This window comes from Molothrus ater, chromosome 6, assembly GCF_012460135.2.
Source record: "Molothrus ater isolate BHLD 08-10-18 breed brown headed cowbird chromosome 6, BPBGC_Mater_1.1, whole genome shotgun sequence".
Lineage (NCBI taxonomy): Eukaryota > Metazoa > Chordata > Aves > Passeriformes > Icteridae > Molothrus > Molothrus ater.
This window is the reverse complement of record NC_050483.2, coordinates 48,014,721-48,042,164: the sequence shown is the minus strand read 5'-3', so window position 1 is coordinate 48,042,164 and position 27,444 is coordinate 48,014,721. Positions and strand designations below refer to the sequence as shown.

General features: G+C 41.4%; 1 protein-coding gene across 2 annotated transcripts in view; it reads left to right on the top strand.

The window, feature by feature from the left end:
• Positions 1–27,444, top strand: part of CLMN (calmin) — a 76,359-nt gene that overhangs the window by 30,829 nt on the left and 18,086 nt on the right. For both annotated transcript variants that reach the window (XM_036383361.2, XM_036383360.2), the window contains exons 2-5: positions 19,879–19,940; positions 22,431–22,526; positions 24,091–24,174; positions 26,644–26,736. In XM_036383361.2, coding sequence (XP_036239254.1) covers positions 19,879–19,940; positions 22,431–22,526; positions 24,091–24,174; positions 26,644–26,736 — 335 coding nt within the window. The remainder of the gene's footprint in view (positions 1–19,878; positions 19,941–22,430; positions 22,527–24,090; positions 24,175–26,643; positions 26,737–27,444) is intronic.

The following is a 27,444-nucleotide window of genomic DNA, read 5'->3' as shown; positions in this document are numbered from 1 at the left end:
ATGTTTATGAGGAAACACAAGAATTGCTCAAAAGCATCATGGAGCAGTTTGCATTCAAATTTGAGGAAGAAACTCAGGTTACAGAGGGCAGGAATTTGGAGAGCCCCACATGGGTTTGTGAGCACCTAGTGAGACACAAGACAAGCTGGTCTTGGAATTAGCTGAGGTGTTTCTGAAACCAGCCTTTTCTGATCTTTTCTGAAACATTATATTTTCTGGTACTTGGTATGTGTAATAGAATCAAATAATCAATTTGACAAGAATAGAGCAGGAAAGCAAAGTAACAATAACAAGACGGGCTGTACATCCAGCAGAAACTACCTGGAAAAAGGGGCTCCTTGGCAAATAATGCTTGTGGAAAAAGTACAGAGCCTGAGTGCAGAGAGGACCATAGGAAAAAAGAAAATTAAAAAACCTCACTTAATATTATTGTCTAGTGATAGCATGGGGGAGCAAATGACAAGCTGGTGAATCTGCTGGATTTATTTCTGCTGCTCAAAGTACATGGTGCATCAATTTTTAATGGGATAGAATGTACTTTTTGGGGAGAGAGAAGTATGCATATTGGTTTTTTTCTCTGACTTGACTCAAGAAGCAGAAGGAGGATGGATGGTGGGATAATCTGTGGAACATGTGACTTCATACCCCAGGAAAAATTGAAATTCACCCCTAGAGAAATGCCTGTAAATTGCAAAGGCAGATGAACTGTTCAGGGAAAGGATAAAATAATGCCAGCCACTAGTCTGGAAAAAGCTTCCAGGCTGCAATTAAAGGAGCTCGAAGAGATTAACGAAGACGTAAAAAGTAGCATCTTATCCAGAGTGCATATGTTGGACAGAGGCACGCGAGGTATGGAGCAAAACTCCTCCTTGCAGGTTGGGGCAAAGCAGGGGGAAGGGAGGGCAGTGCCCCAGGGCCCAGGCTGGCAGAGGGGCCCTGGGGCAGCCCTGCAGGCTCGGGGGTGCCAGGCTGGGGCAGGCTGGTGCTGCAGCCATGGCAGTGCTGCACTGGGAGCTGCTCTGCTGCTGCACCCTGGGATCTCCTGCACTGGGGATTCAGCACATGGGGATCACCCCAACAGAGCTGGGCTGGCTGTGAGCACCTCTGCAAATGGGGATCGTCCCAACAGAGCTGGGCTGGCTGTGAGCACCTCTGCAAATGGGGATCACCCCAACAGAGCTGGGCTGGCGGTGAGCACCTCTGCAAATGGGGATCACCCCAACAGAGCTGGGCTGGCTGTGAGCACCTCTGCAAATGGGGATCACCCCAACAGAGCTGGGCTGGCTGTGAGCACCTCTGCAAATGGGGATCACCCCAACAGAGCTGGGCTGGCGGTGAGCACCTCTGCAAATGGGGATCACCCCAACAGAGCTGGGCTGGCTGTGAGCACCTCTGCAAATGGGGATCACCCCAACAGAGCTGGGCTGGCTGTGAGCACCTCTGCAAATGGGGATCACCCCAACAGAGCTGGGCTGGCTGTGAGCACCTCTGCAAATGGGGATCACCCCAACAGAGCTGGGCTGGCTGTGAGCACCTCTGCAAATGGGGATCACCCCAACAGAGCTGGGCTGGCTGTGAGCACCTCTAACCGAGCACCTCTGCAGTTCTGAGAGGAATTGGCAGGAGGGTACAAATCTGGGACAGTGATGTGGGACACTGACAGGAGCCGTGTGGAGCACGAGGACGTGCCTCTGCAAACGGGCACCCAGAGGACATGTGGGTTTGAATTAGGGCTCACTGCACCTGTAACTTCCTAATGAGGAAGGAACTCCCTTTTTCTCTAAAGCAGCAGAGTAGAGGACAAAAATGATCCATTTCCAAGGACTGATATGTCTGATACCAACTCTGTTCAGGGCACAGAGGGTTTCACGAGAATGGGGGTTCACCCAGAAAGAGCACACTGGTGTGCAGAGCCAGCTAGAACACCTGTACTCTGTACACCTGTCTGTACTCTTCAGTACAGACAACTGCAGACACTGTAGCTTGGTTTCAGGCACATTATTGTAGAATTTCGAGCAAGAACCAGAAGGACATTTAAAGGTAAGCATGAGCTGGTGCTTCCAAACTGAAGGCAGAAATTCAGGGTGTGCCATAATTGACCATCAACTTCTCATGGATCCATGTTGCAACTTGGGAAACTATAAACTTTTTAAAGAAAGGTCTTCCCCAAAACTGGATTGCTGACAGCATTCCTTAATGCAAAACAATTCTATCTTCTCAGTTCTATGTCTGAAGTGAATACAAAGTCTCCAAACCATAAGAAACTGCCGATGAGTGTGTCCAGACCAGTACAGATTTTTTGAGGTTTAAGGACTGCAGTGTGAGAAGTTCCTGCCCAGGAACTGCAAGGGGTGGCAGATAGACTGAAGGGAATGTGTCCTTGAGAGTGCAGCACAGGTGGCTTTGTGGGAACAGTGCTTGGATATGCACCTTGTGCATAGGCCATGAGTAGTCACAGCACTTGGGGACTGAGCTGCTTCCTCAGTAAGAGGAACACAGAGTCCTTTTTGTTAACTGTGGCATTCTCTTTTGCTCCAGGCACAATTCCTAAAAAAAATACCAGTTAAGAAACACCTTTTTTTCTCCCTCAGAAAAGAACAGAGGCAGCAATGAGATGCTTCGAATTGAAAGAACATTCTCATATATCACCACACCCACAGAATTTATCAGAGTCAAATTCTTTGCTTAAAATTCTTTCTTCTTGTCTTTGACTGATAACTTATCTGCCCAGAGCTTATTCTAGAAGTGCCAGGATGCTCTTACAGGCCCAAGGCAAGGACATTGGACAGTAGATGCTGACATGCCTGGAAGCAGCAGTTTTCTTTACAAACACTCAGTTGATGTTGTAGTGTTTACTTTTTAAAACAAGTAAACACAATGGTGACCTTGTCTGTCAAGCAGTTGCATTGTTAGGAAAACCTTTGATAGCAGCATTTTCTGTATCCCTAGCTGCTCAGCAAACCTGCTTCACTACAAAATGCTCTCCTCATGCAGGGAGGGAAAGAAGAGGGGTGTTCATACAACCTAGTCAGCCCAAGGGAAAGCAGGGACAGCCCTAGGCAAAGCAGGCAGAAGTGTCATTTTCTGATCTCCAGGAAGGAACTAGGGGTCAGGCTAAGATACACCTATGTGCAAGGAGATGGAGAAATAAATCTCCAGAAGATGTTTGCATCAGTGAAACAGTGCTCACTGTGAGGGTAAGAGAAAGTAGCTGCTCTTTGCTTCTAGTCCACATTGAGCAGACTGTTTCTGGTTTAAAAATATTCTCTGTGGTGACCTGTCTGAGAATAATTTTGTGTTACTTTCCTGACTTTATTTCTGGCTTTTGATTTCCCACAGAGATCTGGAGCCTGATGGATTAGACCTGTTTCTGGGAGTAATTGTGGCAGTCAGGAAGGGCCCCGTATCTGGAATGTGCTTTCCTTGGCAAGCACTGGGAGGTGGCAACCTTCAGGGTGTGACAGGAGACCTATTTATTTGCTTTGGTTCTTATGCTTACTGTAGGGGATTTTCTGTGTGTCCAGCTTGGGATGGCAATACTTGTCTCCCAGCCATGGGCTCTGTGATAGCTACACTGTCTCAGACACTGCAGAGTTTTTTCACAGCTGTTGTATAACAGACAGCTGGTTTAACAAGGCCAGCTGTTTCAGAAATAGGTTAGTGCATTTTAAATTAATAAAGTAATTTGTTAAAGCAGTTGACTTTAACAAGGTGTATTAGTTTTTACCAGTAAAAGTGAGTGAAAGGCTCCTGGAGCAGGAAGACAAAAGTGTTGTTTTATCCAGGTCCTTCCTTCTCCCTGATTTGTTTTTTAATATTGCAGTCCATCTAAAGGTGGGACCATACAAGGTCATGCAGAGAAGACTTTAAATTGATCTCAGGTATGGTAGCTATCATCTATTTATCTGTAGTGGTGAAAGTCCTACTGTGGACTGGACAGAGCAGGCAATAGTTAAAAGGAAAACCAAACCCAAGGCTCTTGCCTTGCTATACAAGTGTGAAAAAGCAAAGGTTTCTCACTTTTTCTCTACCTCTCAGGGCCTTTTATCCAAAGGGGTCTTTTTCTTCAGCCTAGAACATGTGAGCTTGCCTTCAGCCCAGGCTCTCTCTGACCTGTCCCACAGCTGAGACTCGCCCACTGCAGTACCTGACAGGGACTATGCTGGGGGCATGTTCACACAAAGGTCTGCCCAGCCAAGCATCTCTGACAATGCCAAAGGGGGTACCTAGTTAGTATGAGAAAAGGGCAAGAGTTTTCACAATTTCCTCATCTAGTCTGCAACCATTTGCAGAACATAGATTTCCAGAGCCAGGAGGGAATTTGCTGGTGAACAACATGGGTGAGTTTCCCTTCAGTGACTGTGCCTTCCCTTAAGCTCTCACTAAATGTGTTGAATCCTCAGCATCTGGCTGTGAGGACTTCAACAATGCAAATGTGTGAAGAGGCAATTCCCGTGTTGTTTTTAAACCTGTGTCCTGGTGTTTTCATTTGATGTTCCTTAGTTCTTTTGCTGGGAAAGACAGCAAATTAGTCTCTCAGCGCCACTCATGAGACACCTCGCACAAAGAGAAAAAAATTATTCTGTCAAATTCTAAGTCTTCATTTCTTCAGATCACATAATCTTACTCTTGCCACCACTCTTGTATCAAAAGATAAAAGAATTATTTGTCACCAGAAATATCCATCTGCCAGGTAAGTAGTCACTAGAGATTAGCATGAGGTGTTCCAGCACCTCTGTTCTGGTAAAGCATAAAGATGACAGGGCAAAGGCTGGTAGCACCCATAGACTTTTTTCAGAGCCAGCTCTTCCTAGGCAGAGACACAAGACACAAGACAGCACTCTGCCAAACCCACTGCAACTTGGAGATCTTGTTAGGAAGCAGGCCAGGACCCGCACTGCCTCCTAGTTGTAGGTGGATATTGGCAAGAAGTTCAATGCAGGGTAACCAGAAGGAGTGCTGGAAATAGGCAGCTCCTTCTTCTTGCACTCTAGAAGTGAAATATTCACCAGCATTTATGCTTTATCCATGAGGAAACTGGGACTAATGCTTACATTAGTGCCTGGATAAGGAGGGAAACCAGACACCACGGTGACTTCACAGATTTCCTGCACTGGTTCCCAGGAGCTCCTCAGAAATGTGTAATTCATCATAGCTTAACTGGTGCAGCTTACCTGGATCTTGCTTCTCCAAGTGATTGGTGCTCCAATGTGCCAGGCATGATATGAAGTCAGGATACTTTTCCCTTTCCTGGAGTGCCTCTGGTACCAGAGCTGGCTGAGCACCAGCTGTCTCAGACTTGAGGAGTAATTAGCAGTGCATCTCTATTTTTGTGCCAGAGGTTAAAAATGTTTTAGGGCTACTGCTAGAGTATGAGATGAGGACTTGCATGCATTGACTTTTGGAAGTAACTTGAACCACAGGTTGTTACATAATGTTGTTACATTAAGTTATTAAAAATAGGTGGATCCTGAGAAATTGTGGGATTTAACTTGAGTGGGCAAGTTTCAGGGATAATAACTCAGCATTGATTAGCCCATCTCTGTAGTTGAGGAACAAACTGTTAGTACAAGATGTGAGTGGAGCAACTGTATTTAGAAACATGTTTCCAGGGAAACATTAGTTTCCCTGGAAGACAACCCTGAGACATGAAATTTTATGTGACTCTTGGGACAAATGTTAAGTTTGAAGACTTTTTCTTCCCCTTACTTTTTATAGCAAGTACATTCTGCTCCAAATTCATTTGCTTCAAACCTGTATGGAAAAACCTATTTTCACTGTGGAGTTCAGTATCTCTGTGGATTTCATTAAGAAAAGGACCCACGCAAGCTGCATTTCAAAGATCCATCTCTTGCACAGCAACTCAAATCAAATCAGTGCTTTCCAAGCAGATCCTGGCATACCATGCAAAGTGTGATTTAAAAGAGCAAGGCTTGAGATGTAACTTGGCTTCTTGTATGACATCAGACAAATCAATCAAATGTAACTTGTTTGTAAAATCAGTACAATGATAATTTCTTATGTTTGACCCTGAAATTGCATGGATCAATTTTATAAGTGTCTAAAACTCCAGAGGAAAAGGGTCAGTTTATACCAGCAGAAGGTTTTTCCTTTGACTGGCAATTCCTTCTGAAACCAGATGATTTCATCTCTTAACCCCTTGGCAGCTTCCTTACCAGTGAAGTTCTCTAGAAGACTGCTGTATCTCACTTAGTGGGCAAAGTTTATGTTCTTTATGCAAGGAGATCTCTGTTGAAATTGTCTAAGTACTTCTTGGCATTATTTTGAAAATTTTAATCTGTTCATGAACTCAAAGTTTTTATTTCTCTTCATGTTGTCTGTGACAAAAATATGTCCTTTGCTATATAATTGTACTTCTATACCTGTTTGTATCTTTTTATTTTTTTTTAATGGAGAGAGTTGGCTGAAAGTGTCTAAGTGGAAGGAATTATATAATAAAGCTTTAAAATCCTATGTTTAATGGTCATAGAAGTAAATAAATTGATTCTTGTTTTTCCAGCAGAGACATATGAGCCAATACTGGCATTCGTAAAAACCACCACTTACCTCCATTTTTTAATTTTCTGGTCAAGGTAGGAGAGGAAGACAAAATTTGTCTTGCGAACTTGAATGACCCATGGTCCTTTCTCTCATCTATTGATGTGAAAGTGTCATTGTTTGCTTACACATGTGAGGTTTAATGTGACCATCCTACAAAAACAGCTACAAAATTAAACCTTTTCAATGTTGAAAGAGCAGAGTAACTGTTATTTATTATTTTATTTATAACGAAATTATCTACAGATTAAATCTGTTTGTTTTAGAAGACAAATAAAAGCTAAATCCTGATGCTTATCCTGAGCTGTGGGTGCTGTCAAGGAAGATCCTCTGTGGGACACAGCTGTGCCCAGAACGCTGCAGGATGTGAGATGAGTGAGGAATGAAGGCTCTGCAGCCCTTAAAGAGGTGTGCTGCATGTTGTGGTGTCATAGCATCAAATCCTGATTAAATTATGTGCTTAGGGATTTCTGACAAGCTTTTTGTACTTAATTGCCACCCACGTGTTTCATCTGGTGTGGAATTGTAAGTAATTATATTGCTGTCTTTGGTCCATACATGCTTTCTTTGCATTTATCAGCTGCTGATCTCCAGCAGAGCAGCAAAGCCCTCTTCTGACAATGTGTCTCCACTTAGAGGAATCCCACCTACTCTGCACACACCACAGAAAATGAAGAGTGTTCATGTCATCGGTGTGGCTGTTGGTGACCATTCGAAAACAAACAAAAAGTGAAATTACTGGTCTGTCAGCCAGATGCAGCTGTAGGCAATAGTGTGAGCTGACTGGCAGTAAAGCAACGTGGAGCAAAGTTATTTTTCAATCAAGTTAGGCTTTACCCTACTAATCCACTGAAACTGCAAAGGCTGTTTTCAGTAAACTCGTCACTTTATTAAATGGGAGTCAAAGCCAAAGGAAATCCACTTAAGAAACAAAAGTTAAACAATGTAATTCTGCAGCTGTAGAAATAAATTGAAATAGAGAAGGTATATTTTCAAAGTCATTCTTACAGCTAAATTGGAGTCATAATTATTAATGCAAAAAATAAACTAAAGGGTAACCATGAAAAGTGTCTGTGAAGTTACATTAAAACAAAATTCCCATCCTGACTTTTCTGGTGACTTTCTTATGAATGTCATGTTGGTGAGCAAGGGAGGAATGGCCTGCTGATGAAGTTCAGTTGTAACATATTCTCCTCTGTTACTTCCAGTATCAGTAACTTCCAGGGTTAGTAGGCAAAAGGTGTTCCTGTCTTTACAAGTTTACTGCACTGGGGTCAATATGCAGGTGCAAACAAAGCCAGCACAAGAGAGGCACACTGGTGTATCAACTCCTGTTGGCATTCCTTCCTTGGCTGTGCAAATGATGTCATTGATCAGCAGTTTTGGTGGTGTTGGATAGATGAATGATGAAAGTAATCTTATGAATTCCTTATTTACTAAACAATAGGGCCTGACTTTGCTGTCAGTGTTTGTGGGTTCAATTTCAAGTTAGCTTCAAAGTGTGAGTGATTGCACTGTTACAGATGAGAAGCACAGAGCATGAAAATTTACCCAAGGCCTGAAAGGAATTCCCACAGGCATTTAAGATTTTGAGTCTTCTCCTTGACATACCTTGCACAGGATGTTTTTTATAGAGGTCATACTCTGGTATCCACAACCTTCCTAGCACTATTTTGTAGCAGAGTCTAAATGCTGTTTTGCATTGAGAGTCATCTTATTTTTTTTAATGATACCTCAGTTTCAAAGTAGTATCTTTTGCTTAAAGACTTGATGTTTCCCTGTTGTCATGCAAGAGGCTGCAATCAGGTTGTTGCATTCCTGATTTTTTTTTTTTCTATGAAGATTTCATTGTGTTTCTAATCCTGAGGGGAGCTGACTGTATGATCATGTTTTAGTCATGATTACCCATTCTCTGCTCTGACTTTGCTTGTACTAGGGGTGCTGCAAGTGCTTTGATGGTGCTCATTGCCATGCACACTTCAAGCCTGCCAGAGTCCTTGGAATACTTAATAATGTCTTTCCATGATCTCAAAATGACACACAATGGGGATATGTGAACTCTAGCTCTCAAAATCCATGAGTCATGGCTCATATTTCTGAAATGTTTTGTTTGTTTAAGTCATTTCATAGCTGCAAAGGCACAATAGGCAGAATGGCTCTGTCTTGGCTCTAGCACAGCTCTGTGAGATACCTGGCCTTCATTATAAAAGAATTTGTACAAGTCATATACAAACAGTCTTAAAACAGCTTTGAAATCTCTAGGTCTGAGCACAGGCAGGGCCTGAGTGAGGAGATTTTGTCATCCCATTCACCCACAGTGCCAGTGCCCGTGCTGGTACTAGCTCACCTGATCTCAGTGCTGGTGACAAGGTGTTCAGACACCAGAGTCTGTGTGCAGTGCAGCCTTCCTTATGCTTTTGGTGTCTTTTCCTATTTTGCTGGGTTGTTCAGCTCCTTAAGGATTGCCATAAGGAACTGGAGTGTGTGGTCCTGACAGCATTGGTGTCCTCTTCTGCTGTTCATCCATCCATCCATCCATCCATCCATCCATCCATCCATCCATCCATCCATCCATCCATCCATCATCCATCCATTATCCATCCATCCATCCATCCATCCATCCATCCATCCATCCATCCATCCATCCACCCATCCATCTCATTCCCTATGGTTGAAGAAAAACGGAGGCTAAGGTGCTGATTTTTTCCTGTTGGAGAGCATGCATGTTCCAGCTCTAAAGGTTACTGGAGGCCTAAAGAAGGTGGAGGTATCACCTATTAACCATATCCAGCACATACCAGCATTCCTCTGGGCTGAAATTGCCAGGTGTGCCTGTCAGAGAGAGGAAAAAGAGGCAGAACAGAAGCTGACTGATTAGAGCTCTTCTGACTCCTCCAACAGCAGGAATGCTGTCAGCCCTCATGCTCTGAGTTATTCCCATTGCACAACATTCCTTATTTGATACGGCAAATGGATAAAAAACCAGGAGGAACATGCACTAACCATAATCCTGTTGTTAGGGGTTGGGGTGAGATGCAAGGCAGTGCAACAAGGGGAGCAAGAGTGAGCTCCTGTGATAGTGTTTGTAAATGTAGGTGCTCTTGGGCCAAGGGCTGCTGTCCACAGTGGGCCAGCTCTGCTGCCAAAATGTGGCTTGACCCTGCCCTTGTGCTGGCCCTCCCTCCCATGCCAAAATTCCTCTGCTAGGGACTATGACATATATTGGAAGGTCTGCCTTTCTCTGGAATATCAGATTAACTTCTGAGTACAAGCTAATATAACAAATTGATGGTTTAGGTCCTGTTGTGGAGTGTATCTCTTAAACACATCTCAGGCAGGATCGTTACGCATGCTGGACACAGATCAAAGCAACAAAATGCCTGTTCTTTCCATCAGCTTTTTTTTTTTTTTTTAATTTTAAACTTGGCTTTTGGAAAGATCTGATGGTGCCATATGAGCACTGCAGGTTGTATTAAAGGAAGGGCTTGTTGCATGCATGATAATTGGTCCCTGAAGTTCTTGCTGCTCCCATTTGCTTCTTTGTAACAGAAGACACTGCTGTGTCTTGTCCCCAGGGATGAAAAAGTCTGATGAGGAGGATGACAGAGCTGATGAGGTTGAAGGTACAGTGCAAACACACCGTATAGTTATGCAGTAATGGGGGTTTTGCTTGGAAGAAGATTTTCTTGCTATGGGTAAAATTGTACATGAGGAATGTCTCTCTGGTAGATTTTGTGTTTGGAAATGTCTATAAACAACTTGCTTGGCACTAAAATCCAAATTCTTTTACGTTTGCCTTTCCTTCTAAGAGGATGTTCTATGTTTTGGCTATGAAGGACAGAGTGTGAATTTTCATGGTTCCCGCCATGTTCTCATCTGAAATTTGGAAAATAGTTGCAAAAATTAACAAGGTAGAGAGGTGGTGGCTGTCCTGGAAGCTACGGGTGAGCTGTTTAATAGCAAAGTGAGGAGGCATGTCAGTGTCAGTGTTGAAGATGCATGAAGTGTCTACCCCTCACTGTGCTGTGGTTTTTGATGACATTGTTTTAATGCCATAAAATGGAACTATTTTACTGTTGGATCCTCAGAACAAGAGAGCTCATACACACATTGCTCTTCCTTGGGTTTTCATCCTGGCAGATTTGTTCAAACCTGCCTTCAGGCACATAGCTAAAAAAGTGGAGCTCCACAAGAGCATCAGTGAGTCATTTGAGGGCTGCATTTCCACATTCTGTGAGACTCAGGGAAAACTGGGATTCTGAGTGTTACTGCAGGCCTTAATCCAAACCCAGTCCAAGATTTTGTCTGACACCTTCTAGTTTTGATTAATTGGTAAGCTGTGCCAATATTATTTCTGAACTATGTTCATACATTATAACCTGGTCTTAAGCCTGCTGGAGCAAAGGAAAGACTGCTGCTGATTTCACAAAAGTAATTTCTCTGCTCACTTTTGAATAATACTCAGGACTTTCAGCTCACAATTCCCTGTGCTACCTAAAGCAGTGCTCACCAGGGTGCAGAGGGAACCAGGCTTTCTGCTGTGCTGCCCACACAGCCTGTGTTAGTGCTAGAGGGGCCAGGCTTGGGATCTTCAGGGGGAGACTGCATGATTGACTTCACTGAACTTCACTGAACTTCACTGAACACTCAGAATTTTGCTGTCCTTAGTCTGCCTGTAACTTCTTCTGTGGCAGCCACCCTTTCTAGAAAAGCAGGAGTAACTCTTGAAGCTCCTAGAATACCTCCCAACAGGTCATTCAAGTCAAATGGCAGCTTCTCAGGAGTATGTACTGGTACTGCATACTGAGTATGCTAGGCTCTTGCATTTTATAAAATGCATCCTAAAAAGGATTTCTACTGTAGTTCAGCTTTTTATCCATTTTAACCTAACTTTGGCAGCCTATGGTCTGCCTTCATCCATTTTTGAATGGTGGTTGCCTTGCACTGCAATACAGCACCTTATATAGTGTAGCTCCCACCTCTTACACTGTTTTTTGGTTTTGTGTTCTTCTCTGTCCCTCCAAAAGAGGCTTGTACCCTCTACTTCAGATCACATGTCTGGCCCACAATGAACAAAGCATCTGCTTATTCCTCCAAAGCCAGAGGATTTTTCTCTAGTAAATATTAATCTCCATAAATCTCTTCAATCTTTTGCTCTTAGAGTTGCATGTATTTCTGCATGTCTCTAATATTCACCTGATTACCATGCTCCTCACTCTATTTCTTCTGTGCTGCTTATTGGCTTTGATAAGAGACATTAAAAGGAAGAGTAAGTGGGATAGAGGCAGTAGGCAGCGTGGCTCTGGATTCTGCATATCCACACAAGGCCACTCCATTTCTTGAGCACACCGCTAGGTTTTGGTGGTCCCTGCACTGGGTTACTCTTTCTGGCTCTTTCAGTTCTGCAAATATATAACTAAGTTTTACTTCTGAACCTCTTCTAGTGCTGTTGTGTCCAGAAGGCTTTGTAAGCATTCCTTGGTTTGGATGATGTATTGGCCAGGTAATATCGAGTTGTTTGGGGACAGTGGGGGAAGCAGAAAAGCGAAATCCAGAAGCCACCAGCACCCCAGCAAGCAATTCTTTGTGATTTCAGGGCTTTTGCAAGGTAGTTCTGTGACATGTTCATGGTTGCCTTTCCTTACCTGATTTTAGAAAATGAAACTTCTGTCTTTTAAGTTTCCCACAGGTAAAGGCAAATTCCAAAGATGATAATGTGCCTTTGGCAGTTGTCTTCTCAGCCTTTCTGTGGTGCTTTAAAGGTCCTGGTTAATGACAGGGAGAGTTAAAGACTGATTTGTCTAAAGAAGCTCAGGAAACTGCCTGGGACTCTTCTGTGGAAAGTGGATGTGTTGCCAGTCCCCTGCTCGTGTGTTTTCTTCATTCTACTCTCAGATTTAATTACAATGGTTTCAAGTGCATGAAAATACAGCTAAACACCAACCTGTTAACATTAACTGACAAATATAGGAAACAGTGGGGCTCTGGCCATGTGCTAGTTCTCATCTGATTCTGAGTGTCAAGAAATATCCCTGAAACATAATGTGAGTTTTGTTTGGCTTCTTTGCTCATCTCAAATTATTCAGGCTTTAGCACTGTTGTCAGATATGATGTATAGCAGAATATCTTACTGCATTTCAGATTTTGATGTTTCAACAAAGTTAACCAGCCAAAAGGCTTTTTTTTCCTCTCTAGGAATGAAAAAATGTGAAGAATAAGGAATGCTTCACAGTTGAAGCTTTCTAGGTTTGCCATAACAAATAAAGGTAAATGCAAAGCGGAGATGGAATGGACTGGACTCTGTGACTAGCCCTTACTTACTGGATGTAGGATGGTTTCTGGAGGATGATGTATTTTTCATTTTAGATGCCACAAGATAAGAATGGAGATCTTTCCAGGGATCACTTAGAAGTGATACATGGAATACTGATACAGATGCTGATATGGTTGTGGGACCTACTGCTCCATGTGGGAGGGAAAGGTCTGTGCTGGTAAAACCATGTCAATGTGAATTTTATTCAAGAGCAATTTCTCTAACTGATAAGAAGATAGTGCTAACTGGTACCTGGCTGAATGTGGCAACTATGATTTTGTTAGTTTCAGAGGGGTGCTCCTGATTTTATTTTTGAGCAAGTACAGAGGATCTGATTAAATATACTCAAGTAGGTAGAAAAGGTGCAAGAGGTTGAAACTGAAGTTAAGCATTGTGCTTTAAAGCAGAGTTCAATATGCCAGCAATGACAGGGGTGGGATATTTTGCCCACTGCAAAGCTGGGGACCTCAGTCCCGGGAGGTGAACCATTTGGAGAAGCCAGTACCAGTGCAGCAAGCAGCACCGGAACATCAGGAACTCAGGGCGAGGAACAACTCTTGAACCACAGCGTTATTGGTTGTTGTTGCATTTCTCCTAATGGCACCTGCTGGTAACAGCAAACCCTGTTTCATTTCATACACAGAAGGAGGTATTATGGTCCTTGAACAGTGTGTAATAAACCACAAGAGGTGTCCTGCACAGCCTGAAAACCCCTTGCTGGATCAACATTTAAGTCACTTTTTAGATCAATTTCAAACCTGTTGAATTTAACCTGGTTAATACTTTATTTGAGTCCAGCAATCTTCACGGTATACACTGATGTCTGTTTCATTCAGTGTTCAGAACAGAATTGCATTTCTCTCTTTTAACCTTGTCAGATTTTGTTTCATAACATTCCTGGTATGTAAATGAGAAATTTTGTTATTCTTTTCAATAACATTTCCCATGTATATAAAGAGTAATGTGAACAAAGATGTTTGCTTTGTGGTTGAAGGGTACACGGAGGGGAATCTTTACCATCTGCCACTACTAAATTAGTTTTCAAGGGAAAATATAAATCCCTCTTATTGGAAGCTATTTTGATCAGCTCTAATAGTAATATTTTATGTAGGATTTCTCTTCCAAAGCCCAATAGAATTTACAAGTAAATTCATCTAATTCTTTGGCAAGAGAAACATCTGTCTCAGACATTATGAGGATTGAAGCACTAAGAGTTTTTTTAGAAATCTCATATTCATCTTGTAGTATTTGTCTGGTGCATGTAATCTTAATATACCAATTGCTGCAGTAAATATTTTGCTATAGCCAGACACTGAAGTCCAAAAGAAACCTGTTTAGCTGCAGCTAATGAAAATGTAATGCTTGGGATCTTACAATGTTTGTGTTCTGCAGCACCAACCTGAGTTTTAAAGAATTTTGAACCAATAAGACTTGGACTCTGCAACTTTGATGGAATGAAAAAGCCTCAAGCTTTCAACACCTGCCATAGAAATTTAATAAGGACCCTAATAAATGGGTCAGTTTCAACAAACAATTAACTTAACAACTTCATCTGGAGGGCTTAGAGGCCCTGTTCATAAGAGGTAACTTGAGAGCGGACTCATGTTATATAGTGTAGTTAATGTTTGCTTTAGAAAACCAGGGTTTTTAAGATTTAATATTTCATGTGCTCCAGATTACATCAAATTGGCATATGGTACACAACAAAGCCTCCAACCCCTGTATAGATCAAACAGAAAATTTATATTAATCTTCTAAGCTGTTTGGGGATTTCTTAAGCACAAGGAAAATACAGAATTCACAGGAATTCATAAGCTTATAAAATTAATTTTGTGGGCAATTTGGCTAAAATTTTTCCTTATATTTTGATTATGCCTTTAAAATTCACACTCCTACAAATATGGAGATTTTTATGTGCAAGTACTGAGTATTCACAGAGCAGTGTTGCTGGACTGCACCAAATATATGAGAGGAATGTTTTGAGCTGTTTTTTCATCGTCTTGTGAAAACATTTAATAGAAATTATGTCTCTGAGCATTCATAGTTCAATGTGTTTAATGTAACTCTGTGTTGACATGAAACAAAAGTACAAAATTTAATTGCACTTTTCCCTGCCCTACTTTACACATTTAATGTTAAACTCTCCAGTTTTTTCCTGTCAGTTGCTACCCCCACACCCAGTCTCTCCTGCTCTCCCCCTTTTCCTTCTGTTACAGTACACCTTTAATCATCCTCCCTGTGCCAGATGTGTTGCTTACATGTGCTCTGTCCTTGGGCTGTGCACCTGAACTTTGTCCTTGTATTGTATTTGAACAGTAGAAGGTCTCTTGGACAAGGATCTGTACTTCCCATGGGTTGTCTGTATCTGGTATCTGTCATCAGCATCCTGCATCCAGTGCCTGACCATGTACTCTAACTAATGGCATGGGCTTTATTTCCTGTAGGCAATTTCTTGCATCTATCATCATCTCAAATGAGCATTTTTAGGTAAAATCCATTTTCTAATATGTCAGTCTGGCTTCCTTTGTGAACACTGTTTGCAGAGAAAGGAGTATTCAGATTTTTTAGTATGATGCCTAGTAATCAGAAGTACCTAAGTTGTGTCACAGTGCAGGAACACCCAGTTTAAAATCCAGTTCTCATTTTATTTAGTGGCCTGGAGTTCAAAAGTGGATTGTTCAATGTGTGTTCATTAGAGACTGATTGATTGCTTAACTCTATGAACTCTATGAGTTTGGGGGTGAGGAAGGCAGAAGGAGAGGAATTTGCATTTCCCAAGACTTAGGGTGTCTGAACCACGTTCCACTTTGGAGTTAGGCTGTAGTATTTAATTATCATACATTTCCCCATCTGTTTTTGTTGTGTAATAAGAAGTGTCATTTTCTCCTGATCAAAGACATTGGCAAATGCTGGGATACATCCAGAGCCATGCACATTAGGAACTGGTTCTGTGGTGGCCACTGGGTACTTATGAAGTGAATATGGGGTGATTATCCTGGCAAGTTATTGCCTCTGCAGCCAAGGGTGGTTAAAGCATCCTCTGTCACAGTTAGATGGCCAACACCAGCATTTCCATCTGGAAGACTTGCTTCTTGTTAATGGTGGGTGTATCTATAGAGGCTGAGCTTGTGGTAGAAAGAAGGAAGGTGGATTTTGTGCTAATTACAAAACTGGAACTTGGCAAGATGTCTGGAAGGTAAGTTGTAAGTGGATCTACAAGCCAGCTTGGCCTGTTGTGAAGGTTTTAACGTCATTTGATGATAATATCCTAGATGAAATGCTAATAGGTTTGGAAGCAAATTTAAGTGACCTTCTGCTTTGCTTTGGGAGTAATATCCATACATGCAAATCAAGCAGTTTCCTGAAACTATGTAATTATACACCAACAAGTGTTCTACTCAAATCAGCTTCCATGTTTCATGGTTCCTCGAAGTGCTCAGCCCCATGGTGGTGTGCCTCAGAGGATTATTCATAACTGGTTCTACAACAACAGAATAAATAGTATTTAGAAGCAAATCAATATTTGCTATCTCCAGTTTGCTGTTGAACATAGAGGCTCTTAGGGATTGGCTTCCTGCAGGTGATGCAAACAGTAGTGACCTTTGAGGACATTTGGGAGGGGGAGAAATGGCATTAGCAAATGCCCATGGAATTTCTAGACTGGTGGGGAAGGAAATAGTGCCACACAGGAAAGCAGCAGAACTCCCTTGTGCATTAGCAGCTTAACCCTGAGTTTTGCCCAAGTGGTTTTTGAAGTAGCTTAGTTTTACTCTTTGAGGAGTTAGTTGCCTTTGCCATTAGATTTTATGAAGCAGTATTTCTTTGTGAGTATTGAATACTGACTAGGGTGCAGTTACTGGGGCTGAGCCAAATTCTGCTGTCCTCCAGGACACAGCTGTGGCACAGAGAACTGTGTGGGTTATACAATAGGGTACACCCAATCCTAACAGTACACCTTTCTCTTCTCCAGTGACTTCTTTCCCTCTAAATTATTGCAGTTTATGCCTGTCAGTGCCTACCCATGCACTTTGATAAAAACATTGTGCCTCTTACACCCTCCTGTGAAAGCATGTTGTAGTTGTGCTTCCTGGAAGAGTGTGGAAGACCCAGATTCTGTGAGTGGTCAGAATTTGTCTCTATAATTTTTCTCTTATATCAAGGTCTGAGCTGAGCTGAATCAAAAAGGCAATTCCTGACTTTTTACCTTCCATCTTTCAATTCAATCCTCACAGCAGGCATCCTTCTTTCCCAGTGTAGGATTTGTTTAGGGGCCAGCCATATGGTGGGGGTAATTATTATTTTATAATAGTGTTATTGCTCTCTAGCTGCCCAGTAAACACAGTGCAGTTTTAGTAAACTATATACGTAAGTATAGGAACTTTGGACTTGAATGATTTTCTTCACTTTCATATAATATTAGGTGTGAAAGAGAAAAAAAGATTCCATTTAATGTATAGAAACTGCATAAAGTTTATAGAGTCTCTACAATCCTCTTAAATGAAAGGATTGTAGAGAGGAGGGGCTGTACTGAAACTGGGAGGTCCACAGTGCTGGAGCAGAATAGCAGTTAAAGGCACACACCAGTAAATACCTGTGCTGAACTTTCCCATTAAATCTGCCATTGAGCATATGGACTGCATTAGGGGTTTGTGTGCCTTAGGGATTTTATAAACACATTTCCTCTCCTTTCCTCTTCCCCTTCCAGTTACTGTTGCTTTAGAATTTTACAGAATCAAATAGTGCCCATTCTGGGGTCATCACTCTTCTGGAAAGAAGCTGTTTGCCATAGAGACAAATTCATCTCAGAAACCTGTCTATGTATGCAAGTGCCTTCCTGAATGTGCCTTTTTTTAATGTTTGGTGTGTGAGCTTCCCAAAGCAGTAATACCAGCTTGGCTCACCCATCCTTTGAGGCATATGTGCAACTCCTGATTTGCATCATGGCAGAATTTCTGCAGCAAAATTAGGAGCCAGTGTGTGCTCAGTTTTATGGATGATCTGTAAATAAACACAGCTCTCTTTTGCATCCTTATTTACACTTAAAGTGAAGGTTGCCAAAGTGACTGGTGAAAAATATGACAAGAAACCAAGCCACTGATGAGACCAGAAAACACTATAGTTACTTCTGCGAACCTTTCTGTGTTTCCTTTTTGATTTTGGTTGACATTGGAAATCTGTGTATCCAGCCCATTTGATAAGGTCCCCTTTTTCTTTTCTGAAGCCTGGCACTGGTGCCCATCCAAGCATTCCTCAGCATTTCAGACAAGTTTAATGGGTTGCCCTGCTGCCTACTGCTAGCTCCTCTGCCTGTTCTGTACACCTGTATTTGAACAGAAAGAAGCATATCTGGGAATAATTCTGGCTTAACCTCCACCCACTGTCCAAGGTTAATTTTAACAGCTCGATTGTCGAAGTTACACCCTGGGTGACACACAGCACTTCTGCTGCTCAGCCCTGGCTGTGGGAGTGAGTGCATGGAAACCCAGTTCTGAAGCTGAGGTGCTGAAGAAAGCAAAGCCCAAGAAATATGTGACACATCTCTCAGTTTATTGTACTTTGAGATTTGTAGGTGGTAAATGCTGTGGCTGTTTTTTACAGACACTCTGGAGCCCTAATATAATTTACAGTTTCATTTGGAGAGAGCTGTTTCAAATCTTTGCACATTCTTCTAAGAAATTTTAAAAGAAAAGCCAACAGCAATAATTAGTTTGGCATTTTCTATGTTTTCTAAAGCACTTAAAGGGTAATGACTTTTTTTAACCACTCTTGGAGAAAATCAGGTTTTATGGAATAAGACGTCTTAAAAGGCCTGAATGGACATCAGTGACAGATGTACTTCATGCTGAAAAGCTCTATTCCACTGCATCAAAATAAGGAAAACAGTTATACACATGATTAGAGGCTGCTGACCCTTTGGTTCAAATGATCAAAAAGAACAATATTAAAATTTGATTTACAGAAGCTACTGCTTGGCCTGTAATCAATCTGACCAATAAAAGCAACCCAGACTTTTTCAGAATGTGATTTCCCAGTAGATAGGTTAGCTGTTTTTGTAGGGCTGAAGAAACACAAAATGGTTTTAAAATATATTTGATATGCTCTATGAGTAAATTGAAATACTAGCATATTACTAGTTTTAATGGGTTTTGTTCATAAATTGCCAGATTTCCTTAATTCAAGTGAAACTTGGTAACCACTTGAGAATAATTTTCTTTAAAGTGAAATATTGCTTTGACATTCTACTTCATTTATATTAAATATATAGTTTACTCTTTTATATTAGAAGGTAAATGAAAGCTGGTCAGTAATATGATTCCCCTTACACTCTTGCCATAGTTCACTATGGAAATGGATTCAGGAAATGGCAGATGTGATTAAAAACTCCTCAGCTGGCCCAAGAGCTGTTTGTACAGCACAGTTCTGGCGAGGACAAGCACTCCTAGTCGTATTGCAATATAAATAAAATGATTCTTCAGCCTGGGGACTTGGAATTTTGATTCTAAATCACTGGTTAAGAGACTGGGAAGATGGGATTTCATGAGGCTTTTCCATTCTTAAGAATGAAGACAAAATTGCTGTGTTGGTCCTGTTTCCCTGGGCATGCAAATACATTGGAATCCACTCCAGCCCAATTTGCATGAGGGTGTCGGAGCAATAATCCTATAAATTGACACAGAAGGGTCAAGCTCAGAGAGTGACAACACTGGACAGCTGGCACAGCACATAAATGTTCACCTCGCAGAAGCTGAACACTGAAGATTGCAAAACTAAGAAATTCCTTCCTCCTGCATTTTAAATGCATCTACAAGTGTACAGCCCATGTCTGGTCAAAGAAATTGAATAAAACACTGAAACTGGACCTCATATCTTCTGATATAGAATATATTCATTTTATTCACCAAGTTCTTATGAATTCTAACTCTTTTGTGCATCAGTTTTTGAAATTTACTACCAGTTTTCCCTCTTCTGGAAGGTTAAGTGCTGTTTTTTGTTTCTGATATTTCTAGTTGAACGTGAAAATGTACAGAAGAGGACCTTTACCAGATGGATAAACCTGCACTTGGGAAAGGTAAGACTGACAAACAGTCTTGATATTGTGATACAAGAACATAGCTATAGACAGATTGCAGTTAACTCCTCTAAAGTAGTTAAATTTTAGAAACAAAGTTGACATCTGTGCACATTTTGGGGGAGAATGAGTGGAAGCTCAAAGCCTGTTTCTGTATTAATTAAACTTCATTTCCAGGCACAATGAAAGTTTGACTGGCTTTTATCATCTCAGGTGCATTGAAATCTTTAATGCCATTGCCTGTTACCATGAGGGTAGAATTTTCCCATAGAATGCACCCACTTAAAATCAAATATGTTTGAGGCTCTGAGATGATGATGTCTGTGTTCTTCTCTGAACTGGAAGTTTGAACATCTAAGGAATCATGGCTAAAGAAAGCTGTTCTTCAGAACCTGTCTTCATCCCAGATCTGAAGATGGAAAACAGTAATTCCTTATCAGTCATGTTATTGGGGGCAATATGATGGAATTTTCACATATCCACTTACATCAGAGAGCTAATGTTTGGACATCATATCTTTAAGTTGTAATTGTTTCTTAATGACACCATAGTATGGCTCTTAAACCTAAGATACTGTTCTTATTTATAGTAGGTAAGTGCTACCTCTCCTGAGTAGTTTGTCACACAGACATTTTTTTTGGTGTTGAAGTTGAAAAGAGAAAAAAAAATCCTGATATTAATCAGACAGCAGCAATGCTTAGTGCAGGATCTAAGAATGAGACCAGCTTTATGATCTACTCAGACTGGTGATTGAGCTTCACAATGCTTTAGTAAGTGCAGTTAAATTTCAAAAAGTACAGAGTGGGACTAGGTTTGGGCTGACTCTCAGTTTAGTAGTTCTTGAGAAGTGATTGCATTCCAGACACAGTAAAAGGGTTTTAGAAGAAAAGCATCACATATAGAGTTGCTTAAGTCCACTACTCTGCAGTGAGTATTTTTGAAGGCATAAAGGGATCCTCCTAAATCTCACTGGAAAATCAGAATAAGGCTAGTTGGAAATGTTTTGACTAGCAATTGCTCCCAAGGGCCTCTCAGAACGAAGACAGTGTTACATGATGCCTTCATGAATCAGGCTCTAGGGCTTTAAACTAACTGTAGGTTTGGAACTTGTCAGAAAGGGTTGTCAAATATGTGACTGCAAAGAACGTCTTTGATTTACCGAAGGAAAAGGGCTGAAAAAGGCTGAAAGGGTGCTGTTAATTCTGGTGTGCCAGGCATATGAAGTCTTAGAACCTTTGTGGGCAGGTCAGCTTTCTCTGGAGTGAATACAATTTTTTTTTTCCTCTCTGAGTCAACAAATAAAAATGCTTTTCTGGAGAAAGGGTGAAAGCCTTTTGCTTTATTAATGCATTTCCTGGAAGTGGTGTAATAACCATAACCATGTAAACAATGACAGCTTCACTGAAGCTGTCTCTAATTACAGGTGATTCCCTGAGGAGACTCACTGAGAAAGATGTCTTCTGCCTTTATCCTCAAAGAGGCACTTCTTGCACAGTGGCTTCTTTTTTTCAGAGGCAGCAATGAAGTCTTCTTGTACTTCTTCAGGAAACTTTTGGTGTGATCCTTCTTGGGTCATCTCTTGAGAGCATCTGGCTCTGCTGATCATGGGATAATTTGGAATAGTCTGAATTTCTGAGCTCTGTTTGTTCTTGCTTTAAGTACTGAAAGAATAGAAAGTGTTTGGGGTTTAGTCTTTCAGATAAGTTATTTAATTTTGAAAGGAAAGATATTTTGCTTTATTTCATGGGGCATTGTTTAGTCTCTTGGCTAGATGAAAGATCAGTAATGAAAATGTGTGGTCCCAGTTTGCCAGGAGCAGTGCTGAATAGAACAGAAGTGCATTGCCCAACCAAAGATGAAAAGATTGGGTTCTTTAGGGACACGTGAGTGAGTGGCACCTGAGCAGACTGCAATTGCTGCAGCTGGGACTACCCCTAAGGGCTGAGGTTGGCTGTGTGCCTTGAAGTGCACACATCTACCAACACCGTAGTGAAGTGAGGAGATGGTTCTCTTTGGAGGAGTTTGCTGAGAAAAGAGAGACACAATACAAGAAGTTGCTTTTCAAAGTACTTAGAAAATGCTGGGAGACAGAATGGCACCACTAGAAGCCTTTCACATGAGAAGGGACATTGTGGCTGGCTGGATCATGGGCTTATTTCTGCACAAAGTGGTATTTGCTTCTGCTTGATGTGTCTTAGTCTGGGGGATCAGCACCCAAGCCCTGGGTGGTTATTTCTTAGGCAGAGTATTTAGGGTTAGATTCTGTTATGGGAAATCTGGAATCAGTCCTTGTCTGATTTCAGTTTTAGCTCCAACATTCATAGGTCAAAACGGCCACCAATGTGAAGAACAATCAGCTCTTTCTTACAGCAGGCTATGATTTACTTCTTGTATCACTGTCTTGTAAAATTCTCCTTCCATCTCTCTGAAATCATGATGATTTATCAAAAAGCAGTGTTTTAAAAACTACCTGGTTTCTTTTCTTCGCAGTGCAAGCCTCCTTTGAAAGTGAAAGACTTGTTTATTGATATACAAGATGGCAAAATCTTGATGGCGCTCCTGGAAGTCCTGTCAGGACAAAAGCTGGTATGTACAGAGAGGGGGAAACCTGCATTCCTAGGAGCTTGGTATGTTACAAGCAACAGTGCCTGGATATTCAAGGAATAAGGGTGAATTTGGGCCCATGTCTTGCATAATGTAGTAAGAATTTCAGCAACTTTGTTGTCATTTCCTTATGCTACAGGTAGTTGTCCTGAGCTATAGTGTAGATTTCAAGGAAATATGACAATGAAGTGTAAATGGTGTGTGATCAGTGTTAATGTTCCTACCCCTGAAGGGTTTTTAAGGATTTAATACTTTAATGCTCACACATTCCATTTGGAGATTACCCAAATTACATTACCAAGAAAAAACATATTTGCTGTATCAATTTTAATCCCTAAATTCTGTTTCTATTTTGTCTAAGATCATTATGACACTCAGTAGCTCTTCTGATGCCTGCTGTAGGTCTGAGTTTCATTCATTGATTAGATGAATTAAATTCATTGATTTAGACCATATTAGTAAGACTAATGAAACCTGAGTTTCATTCTGGCATCCCTGACTCAGGTTTCATTAGTCTTACTAATACAATCTAAATCAGCAGGGCAAAGCTTTACTAATCAGAAACTTCTTCTCTCCTCCTTTCTTTGTAAGAGCTGTGTAAAGTTCCACATACCAGAAATGGAACACCCAACGCAAATATAAATGCCCAGTTGACTTTAATGTTTTCTTTCTCCATCAATCTTGTCATCAGAACTCTCCTGTGTGTGGCTACCACACTTGGGTAAGAGGAGCAGCTGTCTCACCACTGCAGATGCACCTGGTGATGCTCTGTAGGGACTGACCGCCTGCATACCCTGCAGCAGGAATGCCCCCTGAATGTGTGCTCACACATTCAGAGTCAAGAATATTTTTTAATATTCTTAAAGGTTGGCAGAGCTGCAGCAGAAGTAGCAGTGTCTCTATGTGCATTCATACAGATTGCATTGAGGGCCAGGCTTGAAATGATTTGAAGGGGGAGATACATCATGGTAAACCCCAGGCTATGCTTTGGGAGGTCAGGGAGGAGGTGAGAGAAGGGGGTAAAGTCAGCTGGCTGCATTTCTTGTTAGCTGTTTCTGTACATATGGGATAAAAACAGTGTGCCAAAGTGGAATTGCAGGGAGACAGGCATGCAGAATCTTTCATTTCTGCCAAAGTGAAGGTTTTTGCCTCCCACCTTGCCTGTGCCTGCTATTAAAACTGCTCATGCTTCCTAATTAGGATAATCAAATTTAATTCAAGACAAAAGAAAAATTTTTATTATGAATTTTCAGGCAAACCTGATCCTGTGACTGAACATGGCTGGGGAGTGATTACATAAATAATCAATGTGGCAGGCCCAAGAGAGTGGTAACATCTGGGGAGCCAGGAAAGTTGGTTGCTCACCCTGTTTTGCTACAATTGTGTAGTCGAAGCATTCTACTGCTCGCAAAAGGTGGCAATAATTTTTCATAGATAGATTTCCTTAGCTTTATTTTGCCTCAGTGCTTGTAGTGTTTTAAGCTGTGTATGATGAGGTGAATGATTCCACCAGTTTTAAAAACAGTGTGGCAATTCTTTTTTCCAGATGCACGAATACAAATCTTCAACCCATCGCATTTTTCGTTTGAACAACATAGCCAAAGCACTTAAGTTCTTGGAGGACAGTAACGTGAGTATTTTCAAAGACTGGTCTTAATATTTTCTCTTGATGTGTGCTGCAAGTTGTAAATGTTGCTAATCTGATGTGCTGCATATATGCAAGAGAAGTGTACTGCTCAAGAGGCTGTGACTTACCTTAGCAGCAAGGCTGAAAAGCCATATAAAAATGCACAACAAGAACACCTACAGAGTCTAAAGCAAGGATTATTTGCTCATTTTAAATGTTTAAGTTCAACAGGATTAAAGGATCAGGAACCCAATATTAAAAGAAAATAAAAAGAAATGCAAGTAATTTTTATGACTTGGGTCTTAGTGGCATTACTTCAGTTACACTGATGGCAGATGACTTTCTTTTCTCAGAAATACTTTCTCTTATAGAAATCATGTATTTTTCTGGTAAACTGGTTGCTGCAGCAGCTGATCATGAGTCAAAAGCAGGAGAAAGTGAAACTGGGAACATGATATAAATGCATAATTCCAGGAATCAAAGCCTTACAGGGATATAACTTCCCTCATAGTCAGTTTTGTACTACCACAGCATACTTCCTACAGTTTTAAGTGACCAAGTGTGATCAGACCCTGTAGTTGGAAATGATTAATTCCTTTTATTTCTCCTGTGATGGGTTTATTCCAAAGCCTTGTGGAAGTGGCCTGTGTGTTGTTGAGAGTAATGGGGTCAAGAGAAGCCCCAGCCATGTAACAATTCATATACATGGATCCTTCAGAAAGAGTAAACAGATATTGGGCTATTTCCTATAAAGGATTCAAGTAAGGTTAAACTTCATGGCTGAGGAGGGATCAGTGTGTGCAATACCCTGCCTTGTATGGGATGCTCCAACAGCAACTGGTGTCCCTTTGCTACTTCCCTGCACTGAGCTTAGCTCCTGCTCCAGCAGCAGTGCTTGTCATGCAGGAGAGCTGCTGCAAACCCCAGTGCAGGAATGAGCATGATATGAGGTCTCAGCACATCTTTTGTGACTTTGTAGATGTGGGAGGTTTAACATCCTTTGCCTTTTTCCCCAGGAGAGGATGTGAAAGGTCAAGAAGTTGTCCAGTAACTTGCAGGTGTTCCAGCCTCCCTATGGAAACTCCATCAGTAGGGGCTGATCTGGCCCTAAATGTGTACGTCTACACGTCCTGCTGTAGAACTGCTAAGAAATATTTTACATATTCCCATATTTCTTAACAGTTTCCCAGTTGATGCTTTGTACTCAAATCCAGCTAAGGCCCACTGGCAGATGAGATTATTTCTCTCTGTTGGTACCAGCACTTGGCAGAGCTGCAGTTGAAGCATATCTGGTTGCCAGGACCTCACTAGGTCCTCAATCAGCAAAGCTAGGAAGGAGGAACCTTGAATGCAGGTGGCTTTTTAATTAGTAGTGCTAAAAACTACTTTCCTCTGGATTTCCTGTTCCCTTAAAAGTAAGCAGTCAATATCTTCTAGCTGAGTTTCTCTTCTGGGCTGGGTGACAAACATAAGCAGCAGTAAGAGGACAGAGCTCACACTAAGCAGTGAAATGATAAATGTGACTTGCTCCCCATTTTGGAGAATCTGTTATTCAAATGGACTAAGTCTTAAAGGTCTTCCCATGCCAAATACCTTGGAACTAGCAAGAAATCTGATCCTTTAAATATGACAACTAGAGGTGTCTTCTTGCTAAGACTGAAAATGTTGTGCAAACCACTAGATAAAAAGTTATTTTGCTTTCCTTTTTTCAGCTTAACCAAACCGGTTAGTGAAGGGCGGTGATGAAAGTGTTGGCAAAATGCCTTGGCTGCCAAGAGCTTCAGGGTTAGACATTAAACCCCAGTGGGTGGAGCCCGACAGTGTCTGTGGAGCTGGGGCAGCAGGGTAGAGCCCTGCTGAGTGACTCACCGTGTCCGGGATTCTCAGAGATAAATGGGCTGCTGGGTGCCATGTGCAGCGCTGACAGCTTCCTTGTCTCCTCCCTCCTCCGTGACCTTTGCCAAAACCAAATCTGTGTTGTCTAAGAGAATAACATCCTGGTGTTATCAGCTGGAAAAAAACCTCAGTGTGGGAAAGTCTAGAGTTTGCTTGGATTAGGCAACCCTATCCATTGCTAACTGATTTAATCAGAACTCTGTGACAAGCTGTGTAAGGTGGGATAAGGAAGGAGAAAGGAGATGCATAGAAAAAAAGAAGTAAGCAGATCTTACTAGGATTTTAGATTTTTGTATGAGAAATTACCCTCTACTTTTTATGAGTGGGGTCCCATCTTCGTCTATTTTTGTATGGAGGAAACACATTTGTAGTCCCAAAAATGCAGAACTGAGTTCACTTCTGTTCAAAGGGTGATTTGATCAGGGCAAATGTTTGTTAATACAAGATTGCAGCATTGCTTTTTTGCTGGCCTGTCAGTGGCAGCAGTGGTATGGACATACCCAGTAGTCTCAGTGCATTTTTTGTACATACCTTGCTGCTTTGAATTTGGCTCTGAATTTATGATCTCTCCTACAGGTAAAGCTTGTTAGCATCGATGCAGCAGAAATAGCAGATGGAAATTCCTCTCTGGTACTTGGACTAATATGGAATATAATCTTGTTTTTTCAGGTAATAAAATTTAAATACTTTACCCATAAGTAATCAGTCTTCATGGTATCCATCTATTTCAGCTGAATACTGATTTTTAAATTGGTTTTTAATCCTAAAGAACATAATTAATCATGCTAAACCTGAGCTTTTCCCCTCCTAATATACATTAATTTTATACTTGCAGCTGCTTTCATTTTACTTCATTGGACCTATTTTGATGTAAATTGGAGACAATTTAAGCCCTCATTTAACTTGGACCTGAATTAGAGCTTCAGATTACTACTTTCCTTCTTTCCTGTGCCTTCTCAGGGTTCTGTTCCAGATTCCCTGGAACTGAACCAATGTCCTGGGTATGGTTCCAGGTCACAGTTTATTTTCAATAACCTTTACTGGATTTGGTCCAATGTGGTGGGAAATTCCATTTAGAATCACTGTTCTCTGGAGACTTGCTCAATACAGCAAAAATTCCAAACTGATATACATGGTCATATGAAAGATCTCAAAGGACCTGGAACTGATAACACATATTATCAGTTCCTGAAAATTGATTCATCCCCAGGCTGAGATTAAAACTGCTCCCTAACCTACCCATAGTTTGAAAATTACCATCTAGACAATCCCAAATTCTAATGGACAGAGAGAGATGGAGGGAGGGTTCTGCAACTCTCATAAGACTGTGAGGCCCTTTCATTCTCTTGGTCTGATTTTAAAAATGGCTATAAGGTT